The sequence below is a fragment of the Pempheris klunzingeri genome, chromosome 16 (assembly GCF_042242105.1).
Source record: "Pempheris klunzingeri isolate RE-2024b chromosome 16, fPemKlu1.hap1, whole genome shotgun sequence".
NCBI classification, from domain to species: domain Eukaryota; kingdom Metazoa; phylum Chordata; class Actinopteri; order Acropomatiformes; family Pempheridae; genus Pempheris; species Pempheris klunzingeri.
Window position 1 is genome coordinate 6,450,852 of NC_092027.1, and position 22,048 is coordinate 6,472,899.

At 41.9% G+C, this 22,048-nt stretch overlaps 1 protein-coding gene across 1 annotated transcript in view; it reads left to right on the plus strand.

Annotated features, from left to right (window-relative positions):
• The first annotated feature begins 17,599 nt into the window (after positions 1–17,599).
• LOC139215877 (ephrin type-A receptor 7) overlaps positions 17,600–22,048 on the plus strand; it is a 136,647-nt gene continuing 132,198 nt past the window's right edge. The window contains exon 1 of the mRNA XM_070846913.1: positions 17,600–17,678. Within this exon, the coding sequence (XP_070703014.1) occupies positions 17,600–17,678 (79 nt within the window). The remainder of the gene's footprint in view (positions 17,679–22,048) is intronic.

The window sequence follows — 22,048 nt, forward strand, 5'->3', positions numbered from 1 at the left end:
AATACGTTACTGAGCGGTCTTGTGTGTTTGACTGTCATGAAAGATGTTTTACAAGTTGTAGCGTGATGCTGTGTTGCTGCAAGCGAAGTGAAAATGAATTAAGCAGTGAAGGATTAAGCTGTGATGAAGCTAAGGAGGAAGTTTAGCGGTATGTGCGTGATGCAATGGCATGTGAGAGATGCAGAATGTGTGTGTGTGTGTGTGGGGGGGGGTGATGGCATGAGTTCCTGTGGATTTGTGTCAGTGGGTGATCTCATGTGCGACTGGACTGTAGGCATGTAATGATGGTTGTGTGTGTTAGGAAATGAGGGCATGTGTGCATTATTGCATGCGTTGGTGGCGTGAGTGTGTTTATACGCATGTGTGTGACCATCTCTATACCCTCCAGTCAGGCACCAGCACTTGAGATTAGGTCAACTTACCCCTGCTGAACAGATGGGGGTCAATTGGATGCACCCATGCAGAGCCAGGCTAACCTTGAACACTGGCACTGGGTGCAGGTTACCTTTCCAATTTACCCATGGCTCCCTCCCCTGCCAAGTGGAAGAGCCATGCCAGCCTTAACCAGCCCCGTCCTCCTCCCATCCAATCTACTGTGCTCCCAGCTGCCAACCACCCCCCAAAGATACCAGTCAGAGAGCGAGATGAAGTGGGGGAGGGAGTGCTGAGCGTGTGAGAGAGACAACAGAAAAAGAGGGATTGTCAAAAATGAGGATTTGCAGAGAAAATGAAAGCGGGAAAGAGAGATGAAGAGATGGCTGGGTGGAAATGGGAGAGGGGAGATTGAGACAAAAAGAGAGGATTGACAGAGAAAATAGGTTAAATCAGGGAGGATGTGTTTTAGTGAGAGGGGCCAATGGGGAGAGACAGCTTCAGCCCCACTGGCTTTCTGGCAAGCATGCACACAGGGCCCTCTGATTATTGTATCTCATTGGCAACCATTGTGGGGCTCCTTCATGTGGACTAATTGTCAGCTGAAAAATGCAGACAATGGATTGATTCAGATATTACACTGGTCACGATTTGCTGCAGGAAGAAAACAGTAGAGAAAGACAAAGACACCAAATGTCAGGTTTCCCTTTAGCCAATTACAATATGTGGAGAAGATGATGTGTAATGGTGAACACAGAATTTACTTCAACTGGTTTTCTGACAACTTAATATTATGCGATGCTCTGAACAACGCAACACTGACATTTTGTTTGCAAAAAATTGAGAGGGGAAACAGGAAATGGAGTCACTTCTACTACATCTACTGTATTTTGTTATTTATCAGACTTGACCACCACAAGTCTGATAAATGATGTACACCATCCAAATGAAATAAGAAGATTGCAAAGATGTCCCGAGTGCTGCCGTTTGCAAGTACTCTATCCTCCACCTGTCAGTGGGTCACATTAAATGTTGTTATTTTTAACCTCTCAGATTTAAAAATTATTCAAAATATATGCAACTATCTGAACTGCACACCCACACAGAGGGCATTTCCTCAAAGCGGTGAGATGCTGGGCAAGGCCACTAATTTCAGATGTGGTCTTAGTTATTTTCTCTAATGCATTTGTTCTAGCAGGAATCACGCTGCCAAACCAAAGTGTGATGGAGAATTTTATCATTTCATTTATTTATTTTTTTTAATCTTATTTTATCATAATTTTATCGCACAAGCGTCCCTTAAAATGAAAGTGTGGGAAGACGGATATAAAAGAGGAAGCAACATTAAAAAGGCTGTACAACTGTAAAATAGACATCCCCATTCTCCAGAGTAAAAAAAAACACTACGTGAATATACACAAAGTGATAGATGTGTCTAACATTGAGATAATACAAAGGGTATCTGATGCAGACAGATTTATGTGTGTGTGTGTGTGTGTGTGTGTGTGTGTCTATGTCTTTGTGTGTAAGAGAGAGAAATGAGGGTATAAACAGCAAATGTTGTCAAGTCAGTTTAATGCACAAACGCAGAGGTGAGCACACCTCCACAATCCCCTGACATCTTTGCAGGCCTCGTGCTCTTGGATGCAGTCTTCCCATGTCTTGTGTGACAGATTGCAGACGGTACAAGCACTTCCTGGTTTCTGCTTTGCTTTTCCTATCAGAGGCCACCATCTCATCTGACACGGCCGGCCGAAGCCCGTCCCGTAATCACATCAGAGAGAGAGCAGAGGGAGTGACAAATCACATTACAAGCACTGACTCACTGCAGTCATTGTGTAGCCTCGATCCCGTTCTCCGTCTTTGTTCGTATCTCTCTGAATGAAGATTCATGGTTTGGCCTGTGCGAGGAAGAGTAATGTGATAGAGATGCAGGCTGCGAGCGGGACAGAATGAGTGTGTTTGTCTGTTTTCTAGGTGTGTGCAGTCTACAATATAAAGCTGACACTTGCCAGCCCACAGGCAGGTGGGATGTTTGGTGGCCTGGTAGCTCAGTTGGCCTGGTTTTATTCTAGTAACTGTGCTGATATGACAACGCAATTTCTCTTCCATCCACTAATCTAACTATTTGTTTGTTCCGTTTATACAATGTGTGTGTGTCTACACGCTCGTTGACATGTGAGAAGGCATCAAGTCATCTTCTTTTGATATTTGTACATATACGCATATGACATCAGTGGGTGGAAGAGTTCATTTGAAGATATATTTATGAGAACATATTGAAATGCTAACATTCCCTGGTGCATTTCTAAGTACATTCACATCTGTGTGAGACAAAAAACAAATGCTACTGATATTTTGTTCTAAAAGAAATTATAGCACCAATACATTTCTTTAAAAGAACTGTGACTTACTGTGGGTAAATATTCAGATTAGCTGAAATATTTAAAGGAATAGTTCAACATTTTGGAAATATACTTATTTGCTTTCTTTCTGAGGGTGAATTGAGTAAATGCATATAAATCTGAGGTTTTATTAACAGTATATCAAAATACTACATTTAGTGCACATACACAAATCTTCCCGAGAGTGAACACCTAACTCTATGGTTGCGTCTTTCAGTTTATTATTTTGGTTATACAGCTAGCCCACAACTTCACTGTTCAGGTTCAGCGTCATCCTTCTTATAAGCCTCGTTTCCAGCAGCTTCTTCAAATGAAAAAGCTCTGCTAAAACTACTCTGTGCTGCCTGCCCAGCACTAAACAGACAGACAAAGTTATCGAGAAGCTGGGGAACCTAGTGGAGCATTTAGCAGCTAAAATCTGATATTTCGCCAAACAGTTTTTGGAGACAATTGGACTTAGGTTTGCCAAGTGGACAGAAAATCAACTTTAAATAAATGCTAATGCTGCTCTGTGTCTACTGGACTGTACTGTGTACAGTAAATACACCTGTTCGCTAATCTTTGTTACATACTGAGCTAAAGTCGGGAATGTGTTTGTCCTAGCTTAGTATAAAGACAAGGCATGGTGAAACAGCTAGTCTGGCTTTGTCCAGTGTTCAAACATGGGGATGTATCCTATTTTGCTTGTTCATCCTGCACATCAAGAGAAACGTAAAAAAAAAAAAAGAACAATTTGAGGTTTTACTTTAACAATTTCTTATCAGAAAGAAATCAGATAGGTTTATTAATCAAAATATTGGACTATTCCTTTAAAGGAAGTTCACACTTCTAGGCTTAAATACCAAAAGACGTCCTTTTCCTCTGACAATTACGATGCAGAAATAATTTGAGTGGCAATGGCAACGCGTGAACAAGGCCAATCAAGCACAAATCGCTGTGGTAATAGAAAACCCTATGAGTGCAATGGCTTTGGAACGTAATTACAGAAATCTTTATGGTCATGAGGCCCCAAAATGAAGCAGACCACCCTTCGTGGAACAATCAGGAAGCTGGAAAAGGAGCTTTCTCTGTGTGGTTACATAATTAGGATGTCGACCAGGGGCAGGTATGAAGGTAAGTAGGTTGGTGGGACCAAATGAAACTGACATTTAGAAAATGAGACAACTATTTCTCTGTGCCGTGTAAGGTCTGTGTTCATGCTCCAACGGCAAGGTTTTGGTAGTGCTTAACTTTGATCAGACACACCGTTGGTGTAATATATTTAAGACCAACCTGAAGAGGGACTAAATTGCAGGCTGCAGGGGATTTTCTTCTGGGTGTAAAATGTAATGGTTTTATCACAGGAACAGTTTCTCTTCTCTTCTCTTCTCTTCTCTTCTCTTCTCTTCTCTTCTCTTCTCTTCTCTTCTCTTCTTCATATTGATCTGTTGGGGACACACATGTATCACCATCCTCCTGCCTGGGAATCCAATACTACACACAAGTTACATTGAGGTGATGTAATACAAAGGCACAACACAATGGCAAGCACCTGGTTAAATCAATTAGGACCAGACACACACACACACACACACACACACACACACACAGTAAACACAAGACAGACCAGATGCAGCATTAACGATGGTCATACTAAAATGTAACAGGAGTCTAAGGTTGAGACAGAGAGACTAAGAGATGATGGATCTATGTTTTTACAATATGTGAACTTACATAGTTCACATATTGAGTCATATCACTTTATCACTTTATGATAATATGATATGATAATAACATTAAGTTCAACCTATGATTTTTTTAGTGTGTACACGTGTATGTTTGCGCTCACAAACTGTACATGGTTACGCATGCATTTGACTGTGTATATTTGTGTGTGTATGTATGAATAATAAAAACTGTTCTCCACTCGGGGGCTTAATTAGAGAGACTGATGTAAATAAATTGTCAACAGAGTGTCAGCTGATATCCATGAGCGTTTTCTCTATGATCTCGGTGTTTAAATAAGGAGCTTCACTTGCACTGCAATTTGAGTTGTGAGATGTCAGCACTGTCATGGTGAAGCAGGAGAACAAAATGCCTCGATACAATTTCATTACAATCTGCGTGTGATGTATAAATCATCCCAACTAGCAGCATGACATTACTCCAGTGCTGTGAATATGACTGCTTTCTAACCCAAGTTTAAAAATGTTGGATTTGGCTAAAATGTGTACTTGCTGCTGTGCACTTTCTATATGAATAAAACTCTTGGTTTACGCACACTGAGTTTTACTTTGCTGTCACTTAATGAAGTAACAAAGTGTATTGATCTTTCGGTCAAAGCAATAATAATTTTCTGGGTCGAATTAATGTGCCACCAACCACCTCCAGTGCGATATAATTCCCCAAGGCCCGAGGTGCCCAAATTTGGCCTTTCATCTCATCATTTGAGGCTGAGAAGGAGGAATTCATTTACCTGATCTGCACACTAACTCCCTTGTTCACTCACATTTCCCAATTTATGCTGTTAAAGGTGACTTTTACACAGTTTTTGGAGAAACTGTTAAAAACTCACAAAGCAATTTGAAAACCAGATGTAATCTCAAAGCATATGCACGCGCTGAAATGCCTGTACGCACAATCATGCACACACATAATTCACAAATATGATCTTGGAACCACATGAAAAGAAACACTGGCAACTACAAGCACATGCCACACAAGCAAATATAAACAAAAACATTGTGCCAAAATGTGGCAGCTCATAAAAACTCCGGGAGGAGGAAAACTGCTGATTTGTCCGTATCTAAACAACCCAAATTTAGCTTTATGCAAGACAGTGTTACATATTTAATGCCGATAGAGGGTAAAGTAAGTTCAGCCAAAGTTTGGGGAACAATTTTTCATTCACATGCCTCGAGAAATCCCAGAGAGAGGGGCCGCAATTGGAAAGCATGAATATTCTGCTGTGAATTTGCATATGCTTAGCTCCTCATCCTTTGGCCTGCTTGTACCTTGCTTGATGATAGGCTGTAGGTGTAATCAATTATGCAAATAACGCTGTTGTCCCAACAAAATCGAGCACTGTCAGCGCACATTGGAGACATTGGGGAGAGGAGTTGACGGATGTTGACACACCTTCTTATCTTGTACTTGTAAATAAAGCACAGCTTCAAGTAGCCCTTCGTGTTTGGAAGTTGTTGGGGATTGTCAACACAGTAATGCGTTACAACTCAACAGCCTCCTTTTAAGGATTGACAGACAGCCCAAAGCAGGATATACATGCAGCCATTTGCTGAAGTTGTTGTTCTTTGTCAGTTCTCTTATACAAGCAGTTTTTAAAGTTTTGTATGCCAAAGAAATTATAACAGTTAGAAAAGTCACGATGGCCTGTTAATGTTGTCTGAAGCCTTTTCGATTAGGATTTCCTGAACTCACGACATTGATCACACAGATGCAAACACACAGGCTTGATGTTTACTGCACCTCCACTTGGCCCAGCAGCAATTACTACAGAGTATGTTGGTGTCTTGTATAAGTTGATGCTCTTTCATAACCACGACTGCATTCATTGACCAATCAGTACTGCCCGGAGAGCCTTTCCCAACATGACTACATGCAACAGTGATGTTGCTTTTGTGGTAATGTTGCCCTTTTTTCAGAAATGTCAAATTGCCTCTATCACTGCTACCTGCTACAGCTACAAAATATCAACAGGCTTTTTTTTGTTAACAACAAGATGCTTTACAAGTGGGAAAAATGCATGAGAGTTTTCACAATGTCTTCATATGCTATCACCCACTGTGCAAGTACCATGAACGACCAAAAATGACATGATCCCTCACTGGCTCCCCACTTTAACTGTGGTTCACCAAACGATGCCAATTTTTTCAAATGGTATTTCAAACAACCCAAAGTATTTCTCCTACGAATCAAATCCCTGGTAATAAGCTCCTATAGCTGCCTACTGAAAGCAAACTCTGTAGAAAGTTTCTGATTATAGCAACATAACATTTTTGCACAACTTTTGTGCATTTAGCAAGGGGAAGAGGTAACAACTGTACCAGTGAGCCTATGCAGATACATGGAACACATAATAATGTCGAGTATCTGCACTTCTCTGGTGAGGGTAGGATTCAAAGGCACTATAAAGACATGTGAGGTGAGGGTTAGAGAACTGTTTCACCTATCAGAGGTGGATTTATGATGGCACAGCCCACTGCCTCATCTAAAGATATAAACATGATTTAACATTAATACTGCTTTTAGGAAAACTCACCTAATGTTTGGTACATTTCACCATGTGCATTGTTAAATTCAGTACTTCAGGTTTTGCATTTTCTCACACTCGACTCTCAGACAGTAAGTGCTCTGACAACTTGTTTGGAATAGTTCCAGTTCCTTTACAGTTTCCGTGCACATATACTGGGGCATCATTTTCTGAGAGAAGAAGACTATCCAAACTCTTTCTGTCGTAATCACAAACAGCCCACACTCTGAGGCCTTTTTTTTCCTGCGCCAAGCTATCAACTGTAATCTACCTCTGGTGATTCTTTTTCTGAGAGTGGCCAGAAAAAGAGGCCAAGAAGAGAGATGGCAGAAGATCTGCCATGTTTTGAGCTTCAAGATAACAGCGATGAATGCCTCAGTTCTTGCTGCAACCCAATCTATGGCAGCGTATTGATATGAGATTGTTTTGTACCATAAGTGGACCTCTCAGACTGATGTTATTGCCAGCCACCAACCATAATATTCATATTCATTTTTTTGTGTGTAAAATCCAATCTTGGTGCAATTTAAAGTCCTCATCATCCAGTACCAAGGAATAAACAGGTGATAACAGTTTGACCCTGGCCATAGACCTCTATAATGCCTCGCATCTCTGCACGAGTGTGGCTGTGTGGCTGTCTGCTTGTCTTCTCCTGGTCATACATATATCTCTTTCTTTATTGTCCCCTCAGATGGCTCCACAATAACCTTAAGCCTGCCAACTACCCAACTATTGCTGGACCCCTAAGGAGCCGTTTATGTCTCCTGTGGCTGAACACAACTTATGTTTTGATTTTGTTCATCATTAATCTTTACAGAAGTATTTTGTTTCCTTTTTGTTTCCCCAAATGAGCTTTATCATCCTTTCCTCTAATATGCAAGCAGCTCCTTGCAGTGTGTGTCTGTGTGCGCGTTATTGACTACTGGTGCTGATTATGAGGAGCAGTAGGAGGGTGAAGAACTGATTTCTTGCATGTTTCTATGACTACAGTGAGCAGAAAGTTGTATGTCTTAATTGCAGCAGTGAAGATATTAAACTGTCTTTGATTGGCGTAGCTGTAATTGACACGCCCTGTGCCCTGTATCAGGTAGCTGCTTAATTACATAGTGTGCTAGACATTTTGTATTTGTGTAGTGAGGCTGAACCTTGAAACTCAATGATGAGGTATCTCTTTCAAAACAATTCTGGCTTCAGTTTTACACACTGTATCTCATAATGTGACGAGCTGCATTCAGCAAATATTAACACATCTCCATCTATCTTTTTTTTCTTTTTGTGATACCTAAATTGTGTATGATGCATGTATATAATGGTTTGGATATTAGGTAAAAAATAGTGATTAAGCAGTCCCCGGGAGTGTGTTTTGTGCATTTTCTGTGTATGGGCGACATTGGTTTTCATCTTGTTTGGCACAGTAATGGCTGGTAATAAAATTCAAACCTTGATGTACAAAGCCAAACAAATGTGAAAAACAATTATCTAGACACGCTGTACGTATCCATCACTGCTGCCTTTTATTGTATCATACAAAAGGTGTTTTTGTTAGCAGTCTATAATATGCTTCATAAAATAACAATTTATGACTTGGTCCATATGCTAAAGAGTTTTTGGACATGAAATCACGAAATAACTTACGATGGTTGTACATGGGTGCATTTTATGTGCGTGTATGTTTGCTCCCTGCAATTGTAGCCACACTCACACACGTTCAGATGTACAGACACACACACACACACACACACACACACACACACAAAGGAAAAGAGGGATACCACTGCAGTATAATTTGTCTCTTATGATGAATTCCCATCTGTGTCTCCTGAGACATCCAGCCCATGCTGACAAGCCAACACATTTTTCACTCAGTCCATCGCTTCTTCTCACTCTCTCACTTTTTTTTCTCTATTTGCCTCATACTTAAATCAATTGATTTTTCATGCTCTTCTCTCTCTCACCTGTTCTCCATGAGGAAAAGAAAAAATGTACATAGCCCTAAAATGTGACTAAAGGCTGCTGGGATCACTCTGGTTATTAAGAGCAAAATTTGATGCTGTGGGTCGGACCGTTCGAGCACATACTGTGCTGTACTTTATCTTCTCAGCTGGACCCAACAGAGTTGGTTTTGCATGTTTGGCTATGTTAATACTTCACACTATTGCCACATTGCCTAACATGTCATACCATTTTTTTTCTAGTTTTTGCAGTAAAGATGAACATGGCAGTTTTTTCCTCCCTTCCATTCCTAATATTGAGAATTGGCTACAAGAGACGAGGAGATGGAAACAACAGCAAAACAGAGAACTGAAAAGCAGGCGGCTAGATGGAGGACAAGAAAAAGTGAGACAAAGGAAATGAGTGAGAGGAGGAAGGAAGGGAAAAGGGGGAGGGAAAGGGAGAAAAAAAGGGTGGTTAAAGGAACAAATAGAGGTGAGGAAAAAGCAAAGATGTCACAGTTGTTCCATTTTCCTGGCTGTCTGAAGTCGGCTCTAAAAATTGGAAACAGTGGCGTTCCCTAATCTCCCATCACCTGCACAGAATGTATTCAGTGTCTGATAAACTGCCCTGCAACCCTGAACTACCACACACACACTCACACAAGGATTTAAATATAAAAGGATCGTCCCTCCGAAGAGGAACAGACACACACACAGCTCAATACGAACCAAGGCTGTTTGTGTAAACTGTATAATTTAACATTATCTGAAGTCACGATAGGTTTGTGCTATCTGTGTTGATATTTAAAAATACTGGTGCAGTAGCAGTGGTGGCTGGAATAACAATCCTTTGGAAAAACGATATCGGTTTCAGTTCCTGCCGAGTGAGTCGCCTCAGAACCGGCCTGCTGTGGTTGAGAAATGAGGCTGCTGGGCAGATGTCATATCCGGGAATGTGTCGGTGAGCCATAGATCACACTGTATATTCCTGATTACTTAGTCATGGGCCTTATCTGCAAACTGCCACATGGCTACTTGACAGTTGGCTTGGCCCTGCCTTTACTGCGTCCTCCTTTCTACCTCAACATCCCCCTCATTCTCAAAACTTAACATTTTACTCCGCACCTTTTCTTTCATGGTGTCCATCTGCCCTTCTCCTCTTCTGTTCCACTCTTTCTTCTCCCCCTGTGGTAACAAAATTAAAAGATGAGTTTCACAGAGGAAAGATAAAAAGTTGGTCAGTAACAACAGAGCAGAATTTGCTTCTCACGCTTATCTTTTCTGCCAAAAGCTATGTAACGCTTTTCAGGATAACTTCATGTTTAATATAATCTAGTGGTTTTTCAAATGTTCTTGTCCTCTTAACTTCACAAAATTAGGAGCAATAATGCTGCGAGCGCAATCTTGTTTGTGACTAGCATTAAAAATTGAACCCTGCTGTGCTACCTTGTTATTTCAATTGCCTAAGTGCTCAGCCACAAATGTCAGGGCAGAACCACAAAACACAAAAACCCATCTGTAAACTGTCCCACTTCAAAAGCAACATTACCTCAATTACACTGGATTCTTTATTTCTGGCCACAGCATCTGCAAGTCGTGCTGTCACGCTAATTGAAGAGTCTAATTCCAAAGTGAGATATGTGCCATTTGAACAAAGTGCCATCTCCTCTTAGAAAATTAATTTCATCCAACCATAACAAAGCCCAGAGAAAAGGACTTTGAGTCAGTTAAGCTGCTTAATCATCAGTCATATTGTGAGCATATCCACAAGTAAAATTTTGCAATGTTTCACATAAAACAATGAGATTAAAAAAACAAACGTGCAAATTTCTGCAGAAAAAAACATGCTTCCTTCTTTTCTCTCCCATCAATCATCTCATGACCCCCAAAATTGATCAACCATTAAGTTAATAACTCCATCTACAGTAAATAACCTATTTACACAACAATTAGCTGTACATATATTATTAAGAGTATTTTTTACTTCTTACACTTTTTATACTTACACTTATACATTTTGCTGATAATACTTTTGTGCTTTTACTGAAATAGAATCATGACTACGGGACTTTTACTTGTAATGGAGTATTTTTATGTTTGTTTTGGTACTTTTACTGAAGTAAAGACTAGTTCTTCCACTACTGCGACCACTTCATGTCCTAGAGTGGCTCAACCCTGTCGAATGACCTTGATTCACACCACAGACTCTTGTACCCGGAACTAATTGCGACAAGAGGACTCATTAGCCAATGACAGTCTTCCTCCCATGGGCTGCTTTACCCATGTTTTCCCAAGACACCAAACCTGGACACCAGTGTGACCTGCTTCTCAAATGAGACCAATGTAGAGACAAAAAAGTGACTCCACAGCGTCCTAGTGAACTCTTAAAGTTATATAATTGATTCCAGTTTCTGAACACTTCACCCCCCCCCCTCAGATCTCACTTAAACAACACATGTGATATCCCCAACAATTATTTAAAGTCTGATTTATAGTCAAACCACACGCAAAGGTTATTATCTCATTGGCATTAATAAAAGAGAAGTATGATTGTAATAAATCCCCTAATGAATCACAAACAGGCTATTATAGAAATACTAATGAAAGCAATAAAAACAGTCTGTCCAGTGATATTTTTAGAGCATATCTGTAATCTAATTTCATTATGAAATGTTGGTGTGATTAACGCCTGGCAGCTAATCATCTCATAACGAGAATGACGATTCTCTGCACACTCATCTGAATAAAGCAAAGAGTGACGCCCATTCCTGTCTGCCCACTTAAAACACTCTGTATCTGTTATTGTCGCCACAACTGTGTGTGTGTGTGGACATGGGGATGCGTAAGTGTGACACATCCTTGTATGAGTGTGTGTGTAAGTGAGCTGTATATGTGTGCAGGCGCATATCTCTTTCAAAGACACATTAACACCTTTTCACTTGGCAGCGTTTACAGGGTCCCATCTTGGGAATAACACAGCAATGATACAATACATCTGGGACCTGCAGCCTACTGTTATCAAACACCCGCTCTCTCCGCCACCTCCTTCCATCGCCCCATTTACTCTCCTCTCCTCCCTCTCCCCTCCCCTCCCCTTCCCCCTTCACACCTACCACTGCAACCCCTCTTCATGCCTCCCTTAAATCCCGAGGGGTGTCAAAAAATTACTCTGACATTATGCAGAGGGAGAGGACAGAGGTTGGACAGCAGGGGTGTCAAACACCTCCCCCCTGCTATCCTTTCCTAATTGTGACTGCAATAATAACCCTTTCTTACCGGAAAGATACAGTACATGTGAAAAAAGATCTACTCGACTGAACCTGCTCGTTCATATGTCACCAAATGAAAGTTGGGCCTTGGTTTCACATCTTCCCGATGCTGCCCTGCGTTGTCTCTCCTCCACACATCCATGATTTCTATTTCTCTTTTTCTCCTCTATCCTTTCCAATTTCTTCCTCTGTCTTTCTCTTTTGAAGGAGTTGGATAGATGACGTTTAAACTGGGTTTAAAAAATGTACATATACGGAATACTTTGCTGAATTTCAACTGGTTTTGAGTCATTTCAATCTTGGTAGCATATGCAAATAAACGCTATTTAACTTTCCTCCGTGATGCCCGCATCCGCAGCTCCCTGGAGCTCCCTGTTCTCAGTGTCTTAGTAAAATTATTACTGATGACGCTAAAATGCATCATCAGTAATAATGGAGGGAGCTCTTGGTGCAGTTGAAAATCAGCAAAGTATCCCTTTAAATCAGTTTTCATTCTTGTTAGAAACGCTAGTTCCCCAAAGACAAGCAGAATCCCACCTCTGTCCAGCTCTGGATGAGGAGATGTTCGTGACCCATTCAGATACGTGGACCGCTGGTCAGATACATCTGAAAAGAGAGGCTGTGCTGACATGCGACAAAGATCCCCAGCTGGGATCAAACCAGGATCGTTGTGGTTTACACGGTATATGTATTAGCCTCTAAGCTATAGTGACTCGCCAGAGCAGAGGTTTAATCAGCTGACACTCAGCTGTCTGTCCCACACTTACCAGATGATGGCTGTGACACACAATTTGATCATTTGCTCACTGAAAGAGGAGAAGAGGAAGCAATACAGCTGTGCTTGTATTTCTAGATGTTTCAGTGTGAATTCAGGTTTAGCCAGCTTAGTGTGCATATGGTCTTTAACAGTCACACTTGTATGATTGAGAGTGTGAGAGCATGTATGCTTGCATACCCATATTCATGCACGCACTCACACACCTCTTCTCTCATTATCTCTTTGTTCCGCCCTCATTCTGCTTGGATGACTGGGGAAATGGCCAGGGAACAGAAAAGGTCAAGTGACTGCGCTCCCTCCTCCTCCTCCTCCTCCTCCTCGCCTCCTCGCTCTCTAACGTGTATGTGAGGAGGAGTCAGCAGTGAGCATCACCATGAAATTGTCGCATAGTAATGAACCTACAAAACTGAGCTGCATAGACATGTATGTGCTGGAATTGACAGCTATTTACTGCTTCAACGCCCCCCTCTGTACTCTATCAGGTTGTGATTTACATCATTTTTGTGTTCCTGATCAATAATGCAAACACTGGGGCTGGGGGGGTGTTGCAATGGATTCAGCCATCGTGTGTGGGCATGTGTTGACAGAGGGCAAAAATGAAAAAGTGCTGTATGTGTGAAACACGAAAGCAGTCAAATAAAATGGAACGGGAGCTTTTTTTTTAGACAGTATTCTGCAGTTTTCTTAGTGTCAAAAATTACAATGAAAAGACCAACTAACAAGTAGCCTGCTGTGTGTGTAGTTAAAGCTGATATAGTTTACTCCTTTGTGCCACTGACCTCAACTGTTCCAAAAATGATGAAATAAAATCAGTGACCCACTGTGTTACACCTGATGTCATGTCCCTTCATTAAAACAAATGTGGGCCTTGTTTTTACAGTTTATTATCACCGTCCTGTGCCAAAAACATCCAATATCGAGTCTACGCAGTTGAAAATAGTCCTTTGGACCCCGATTGAGCAATGTTTGGCAAAAAAACTTCTAAAAATTTTCTGATACCTTCTCAAAATGATTCATGACCCCAAATAAATAAAACACATATAAAGGACAGAGGCAAGATTTACCTTTTCAGAGGGAACAAATGGGCTTGGGGTAGGGAAATGACAATGAGTGCTTAAAGCTGTGGTAAAAGCATACTAAAAGAGACTCTAAATGTTAAAATGTGCTTTTGAAAGGTGCAGTATAGCAGATGTGGTAGCGGCGGATATGTGATGCCAGACTGAGAGACTAAAAGAGACTGTTGTGTGCATGTCCATAATGGAGTGTGAGGGGAGAGGCACAGAGTGACTGAGTGGGGCTGTTGGCCTCTGTCCTTGGTGAGTAATGACCACAGAGGAGGACAGATGATCATGTTCATCTGCTCCCAGAACTGAGGCTACCAGCCCCCCTGCTGGGGAGGATCAGTCAGACTGATGGCCCATAATCTCTGTGTATGTGTGTGTGTATGTGTGTGTGTGTGTGTGTGAGTGAGTGAACCTGTGGTTGAGTAGTGAGTACAGGGATGGAGAGGGGGCTGGGTGACAACCATGATAATGAGTCTCAACGTTGATTATGGAGCATATAGGAAAGAGTGTGTGTAGTGTATGTGTGTGCGGGGGAGTTTTAGTGTGTGCAATATTAAAAGTACTTATTACATTTATTACAGAGCTGTTTTATGTCTGGCAGTTGCAGAGCTTGCTTAAGGGGAAAATTTGGTGTGCTGACTAGCTTTTTTCATTAGCATGTCATTAAAGTTTGAAAAGTAGCTAAATAGCCTAGGCTGATGGTCCATATTGAAGCGCTGCCAGGTGGAGGCTCTTTATCATTAATGCAAATCTACGGTCGTCTTATATTTTCGAGGAGGTTTCAGCTTAATACCTGGTGCACACTAGAGGATTTACAGGATTTATAATCTCTCCACACACATAATGACAAATTCAACCAAACACACGCAAGACGTTACGGTCAAGGTGCAGGACCATAAAACACACACTGGTGTTCATACTGAATGATTTAAGAGAAGCAATTCCACAAACTTGGGATCTCACAGAAACTCGAGTGATCAAACATGTTGAAAAAAACAACAACATGGAGACAGACAGTAGCTGTGAACTGGATGAACTTTGTGTGTGCTATGTTTCACACTGAAAAACCAAGTAAAAAGAAGATGAAAAACAGTGTTTGAAGTCATGGCTGAGAAGACGGAATCAGGTTGGCTTGTTGGTTTTGCGGTGCAAGCTGGAGGTGAGTCGTTTCTGCTCTACACAAGTACAGTACGCAGCATTGGGTTGGTGACGCCTCCCGGTCAGCTCGCGCTCATTGGTTATTGTGGGTTTTTACTCAGTATTCAAATGCTGTTCGTTCTGCACTCCAGGATTCAACTCATAAATATTAAACATGCTTGATATCTATGATTCAAATTCAGGCTGATGCTAAACAAGTCAGTAACATTAAGATAAGGGTAACCTGTTCAGACTCGTGTCAAATCAGAGGCATTCTAGGAGACCTCTGGCCAGTTATCCTCTAGTTTAGCACAAGCATTAAACTTTGAACTCAACTCTGTGATGAAAAGCTAAAAAATTAATTAGACCTGAACTGCATTTAGGTCTTCAGTCAGGAAGCTGTATATTTCATTGTCTGGTAAGTGAGAATGTAAGGATCATCTAATAAAAAAACATAAAATGATGAATGTGAACTTCTGTGAGAATAGAGCTGCACATTATTGGGTAATTCTAATTTCCAGACTTGGCCACTTAGCCTGAATTATTCTTTAAATTGAAGAATAAGAACAAATTTCAACTGAGTTCAATCAAAGCAACGGTATTGTTATGTCCCTGATGAGCTTTGTCGATAAGATCCACAATGCGTTTGAAATTTTGAATGAACAACGTGATGATTTTTCTTAAAAATGAATATGGAGTGAGGCGAGCACTTTGAATCTTCTGCAGCCTTTTTCTTGCAGCATCAGAAAAGACTGAATTGATTGAAGATTCAACCTGTGCTCACATCACTAGTTTTCTCTTTGGAAAAAAAAAAAAAAAAAACGGTATCTTGCTTGTCAATCAGCAATAAACTGTATTGCTTTCGAAGCTAAACTGTGAGAATGATCAATACAGGCCAAATGCTGCTGTTTGTGTGCGTACACTTTCAGTGTGTGTGTGTGTGTGTGTGTGGCTACGACCACAAGAGACAGCGTAAGGGACTTTTACGTGCAGTCTATGTGTTAAAATGATGCAAACCTTTGAAACAGCACCTCCATGTTTCAATTCATCCTGCTCTCCCTCCGCCTGAAGAAGCACACACAAACCCAGAGGAGCTCGATAATGTTTGCTTGGTGCAGAGTACATGAACATGTCCCCAAACTTTAAGTAGCATCAAATCAATAGTCCCCTGAGGAAGGAAATGATTTCCATTATAGAAATTGTCCAAAGTTAATTTGGCAAGTGCATGTAAAAAAGAACAGAGTATAAAATGTTAAACTATATTAATCATCCTAATTGAATTCTGCTGTGTTGCTGTGGACGTTAAGTGGGACTTCTGACAAGTGAGTTCATCAAAAAGTCAAACTGTGTCTGTTCCTGTTAAAGGATTCTGGGACACTGGCACAGATTTATTTACATTTTCTTAGTGCACATAAGATAACAGAGAAAGGAGCGTCCGCAGGATCTTTTATAAATCAACTATTTGTGTTATATTTGTAATAAGATTAAAAAAATAAGACAAACCAATATGTGAAACCTGCAGATTGTGTTGCTTCTAGTCCTTTTATTACCGTTTTTAACGAGGCATCGAACATGCAGTCAGGAATGATTTTCATGAGGTGGCTTTATGGTGAACTATTGAACTGTATCGTTGTGTTCGGTGTTGTCTCGTATGTGGCTCGTCTTGTTCGTCACCGTGAAGTTGCTTGAGTGGCTTTTAAGCTCAGATTCTTCACATTTTTGTCCATATTGAGTAAAATCACATTTAATGGAAGAGTTTGTCAACAGAGGAAAATCAGAAAATGTGTCTTTCAGTGGATTAAACTAAGATCTGGTCCTTCTCTCACTTTATCCCTATGTGTTTTGAATTTTGGTGGCAGTGAGGTCACCCTTTAGTTACATTTAAATCACAGACTCTGTGCAAACCACTTCACTGGAAAAAAAAAAAAGGACCACCTGCAGCTCATTTAGGACCGAGATTATTAAACAAGTTCGGGAACATAATCCTCACCAAACTCACCAGGAGCCTGTGGTAAAACATCCACAACCCACCGACCAGCCGAACCCTCTCCACTTTCTCTAAAAGCACCGTCGGAGAGGAACTACTGCGGGGTTGACTCTGTTGACTATAGTGGAAACACGTGGCGCGAGATTTGAGGTTGCAGCTCGTTGATAGGTCGACCCTCCCGTACCCTCGGCTCCACATCCCACTTCATTGCGCTCGGCCGGTGTCAATCTCGTCCGTAAAACCCTCCCCCGAGATATGAAATAGGCCGTGTGGCTCCGTGGATCTCGCACTATTTGCCCAGACGGCTTCCGCTCCGTTCAAACACCGAGTGCGTCTCTGCTGCGGTGCGTTGCGCGCAGGCTGGAGAGAGATGACAAGAGCCCCGCGGAACTGGCCAAACAAACATGGATCTCCGTAAAACGCTGATGTCGGTGCTTTGGATATTATTGCTGAACCTCGAAGAAGACTGTAACGCCGAGGAAGGTATGTGAAAACATGTTTTTTTTGTTTGTTTTTTTGTTGTGTGTGTGTGTGTGTGTTTTTATTTTGGTTCGGATGTACCCAAAGCGGTCGCCGCAGCAGGAAGATACACAGATAAACGTCCGTGGCGGAGATAGTTTGGCATTTGCACTTGTCCTGTGAGTAGAAGCAGGTGCTTTTTTTCCCTCCAATAATGAAGGGGAGGGAACCGTGGAGTTAAAACAGTGGAGTTTAAATGGCCCCACACTCTCCAAAAGCTGTACTATGACAGATTTACGCATTTGAGCGCAGTGAACCCAAAGCGTTTTTCCCCCTCAAAGAAACCCAACATGCGAACAAACCTGTGATTTATTTAGATTCTTGTCACCCGATGGCAGTCAAAATGGATCAATATGACACTTCAGTACATCAGCTGATCAAAAAGCCGTGCAATTTGCTGTTATTCACAGCATTCACTCCAGCAGAGCAGACTGTGAACTAAATGCCTGATGTCTACACGTTGTTTAATGATTTTGCTCCAAAGACAAAAAACTGAGTGCAGCTCATGTCTGTCTGCTTCAATATCCAATCTCTGATTCGCTCAGAAAGGTCAGCTATGTTCAGGCAGCTGTGTGGTTGTAAGGAAGCTGTTCTGCTGTCCCACAGATTTGAATTGTGTTCTCGGGCATCTTAGTGCAACTGGTTTCTTTGTCTTTTCATACTCCTAACAGTCATGGATCCATTATGCTGATGCCTTTCCACTGCTGGCAACTCTCCTCCGTTTTTCAGCACAGCTCCTCTCTAATAAGTGTTTCTTCTCCAAGTTTTAAACAGCAGGGCAGCTGTTTTCTCACTCACTTACTCTCTGCCATTAAACCGAGAACCATCATCACAACGGTGATGAAGGGGAACAATGTCGGGTTCACTTTTATTAAGATTTAATGCTGATGTGGGATCGGGATTTGGCTTGCTGGCTCATTTAATTGCCCCTGTGCATCTGCACTGAAGTGTGTCAGAGAGTGAGGGAGCTGGGAATGCATTGCTGTGGTCCACCAATTTACCGGCAGCCTGGCTGATTGCCACAGATAAATACTTTCTGCACTCACAAGCCAGCCAAGATAATGTAAACCTGTGTAATTCATATCAGTTCAAACTAAAACTAAAACACAGTGTTGACTGAATGTGTGTGTTTCTGACTGACTGACTCTTGGAAGCCAGGAAAGTGATCCTAATCAGTTCGGAGATTGCGAAGTGGAAAAAGAACATAATGGCTTCAGACCCCCAGGCTCTGTCTAAAGAGGGGCATTATTGGCAATGTAGAGCTGAGGGCATTTTGAGTACACACACTCATATGTCCGTACTAACACGCTCATCTGCAGCAGAACACACACACGCACACACATACACAGTAGCCTATATGTAATGCAGACATGTGCATTTGGCACACTTACAGCCATACATCATTACTGGCACACACGCAGCTCTGGATCAAATGCACACACTCACTTGACACGTACATGTTGCGATTGCATGCAAACCCTCTCATGAAACATACACACTCGCGCACACACATGCATTGTGTGACATTCCGAGGTGCTTCAGGGCCCTTCAGTGTACGCCGATGCAGATACACTCGTACACATGAACGCTCACACACACACACACACACACACACACACATTTGTGCTTTTTCATTTACACATACACGCACACTTCCTTTCAAGCATTGGAGGCAACACACACGGACTCATTGCCAGATTGATTTGGTTCCCTGGATTGCTGGGTAGCGGGATTTGGATGCTAGCTTTTGTTTAATTGATGTTGTGACAGCGATTAATTGCTGTGAAAGCAATGTGCTCCTGAAGGCTGGTATTGGCAGCCATTCTTCTCGCTGTTTGTAAGGATTTGGTAGATGGAGAAAACACTGGAGAGAATTTAAAATTTCTCTCCATTATAGCCATACTAAATGAAGCAATTTACCTGCATGTCTACATGTGTTCAGTTGGAGTGTAAAACTCTGCCATGAGAGCTGTGTTTTGTTTTAACAAAGGAAGTGTGTGCATTAGATTTCCCTGTATTTGGGATTTTGAGAATATCTGTTAAAACCTCCTATTATATTATATATACAATATTTATGTGGCTCTTTTAAGTCTTTTATACAGTCTGACCTTGTGCCTATTTTTCGCAGCTTTAATTCACATTTGTTTGTCCCCCTTTGTGCTTGTCTTTGCTCCTATTTCATTTCTCTTCTCTCTCGTGTGCCTGCGGTGTTTTCCTATTTTCCTATGTAAGTCTACATTCTTGTCTTCCTTAGTAGTTCCTTACTTGTGCTCTACTCTTCTTTCTGCCACCTGTCATCCTGTTTTCCTTTGTTCTTCCCACCGTCCCCTCATATGTCATCCTCATCTTCTTCCTCTCCTCTCCTCTCCTCTCCTCTCTCCTTTTTTCTCCCTCTCTTCCTCCCCTGTACATGCCTCCTGCATCCAGAGCTGACTTAGCAAACACTAATACGACTGGGAGGGGGGGGGGGGCTCTGCACAGGCAGAGCCGGGTGTCCACTATCCCACACCAGCACCTCACACACAGTCGATCTAGCCACTCCCCCTCCCTTCAGGCCGGTTTTCTCATTCCCCACGCCTCACCGCTAACACACCTTGGCATCTCATCGGGAGCTCATTTACTCCCCCTCTCCTCCCTCTCTCCCTCCCTCCCTCCTTCCTTCAAACCCCCCCCCCCCCGCATCCATCCATTCTGCAGCAAGCTGAGAGCGAGAGAGGGCACAAGCTAGGTACAGAACAATAGAGGCAGGGAGTGGGATCATCCTGTTTGTGTGGCCCTAGCGTAGTTTGATGCCTTGTCATGTCAGAATGGCCGGGGTGTATTGACTGCACTATGTTCTTGGCAGGCATTCAGTCAGTTGTTTACCTGCAGCCTTATTATGCTGTTGTGCGTCTGAAACCCCCATGTCATGTATAATTTCAAATTTAAAGCTGATATTTTCCACCATGACGCTTTGTGATGCTGGAATAAAGTCTCAGTATTTACACTATTACGAAATACACTCCTATCTATCTGGAAAAATATTCACCCAAAGCTGAAAAGTCAACTTTTTTAGGAAACTCTGACAATGTGACTGGTCTTACTTGATTAGCCAATGCTAATATAGTTCCACTGTCAAATGGATGTACTTTTAGGTTTCTTTCAGCATCTATCTTATATTGAAGGTTAAAGTTGTTTTTAAGTGCTGTGAAGGTCTCGTAGAGGTTTTGTGAAAGGTTTTTTTTTGAAGCAGTTACCTCATTACTGTATGTAATCCAGCATATTTTGATTCCGTAGTGCAAAATGTATCTTCACTGCTCATGTTCAGTGTCAAAGCAAAGCGAAAAGTAAAAGTTTAGGTTGGTGGAAAGGTGTGAGACTGCAGCTTTCTCCCCCCCGTGTGCGTTTATGTGACGGCTCAGCCTGTGACTGATCTCAGAACCTCCCAGGATCTCTGATTGCTTTTGTTTTGTTTGCAAAGTGGAGCCACAAGGTCTTTGCACGAGTACAATTTATTTTGTTCAAACTAAAACATTTTCAACTGGCTCGGTCACATCATGAAGGAGGGTTTCGCGTCATTTCATAGACTTTCTATGTAAGCCATCTCTGAGAGCTGCGTTTTTCGATCTGAACCTTCAGAGCTACAAGTAATGTGATGTTTTCCCCATAACCACAGTCCTTAGGTAGTTTTAGTCACCTAACCAAAATCAAACCAAAGAAAGTTTAACTTACCAGGCCTGCTGCTTGCTTAACTGTTATTGTTATTCCTACAAATCCAGACATTTATTTAAGAAAAAAAAACTTGCACTTTTGAGGTGCAAAGCTTTGGTACTTCTGACTTGAACCAACATGATTAAAGTGTTATTCATTATTAAACCCCACTCATATTTCATTTGATTACTGAATCATATAATTAGTACTTAGAAGCGATCTGATTGAGTAATATTGGGTTTACTAGCAATTGGCAGACTGGCAGAGGAGTAGCACTCCACCCTCCCAGGCATCAATTGGGACTAATTGTCTGTGATTGATGCAGGCTTATTTCTGCTCTGCTGCCACTGCCGGGCCCAATGCACTGGCCCATCTTTGGCTGGCAAGGACAGCCTTGGACCTGTGCGTGTTGGATCAGATGACTGTGACCTCTGCGAGTATGAAAGGTCAGAGTAATTTGTGAAGATGGCAGGCGTAGCGCCGCAACATTCTCGTGTCGAGGCCTCGGGGACACTTTCATTTTCAGGAGAGACGAGACGAGGGCGAAGATGGGAGGAAAGGTAGAGGCACAGGTGCGGTAAAATGAATGAGGGGAAGGGTGGTGGTGGGGGAGTCTCATCCAAAAAATTGATGCATTACAAGCA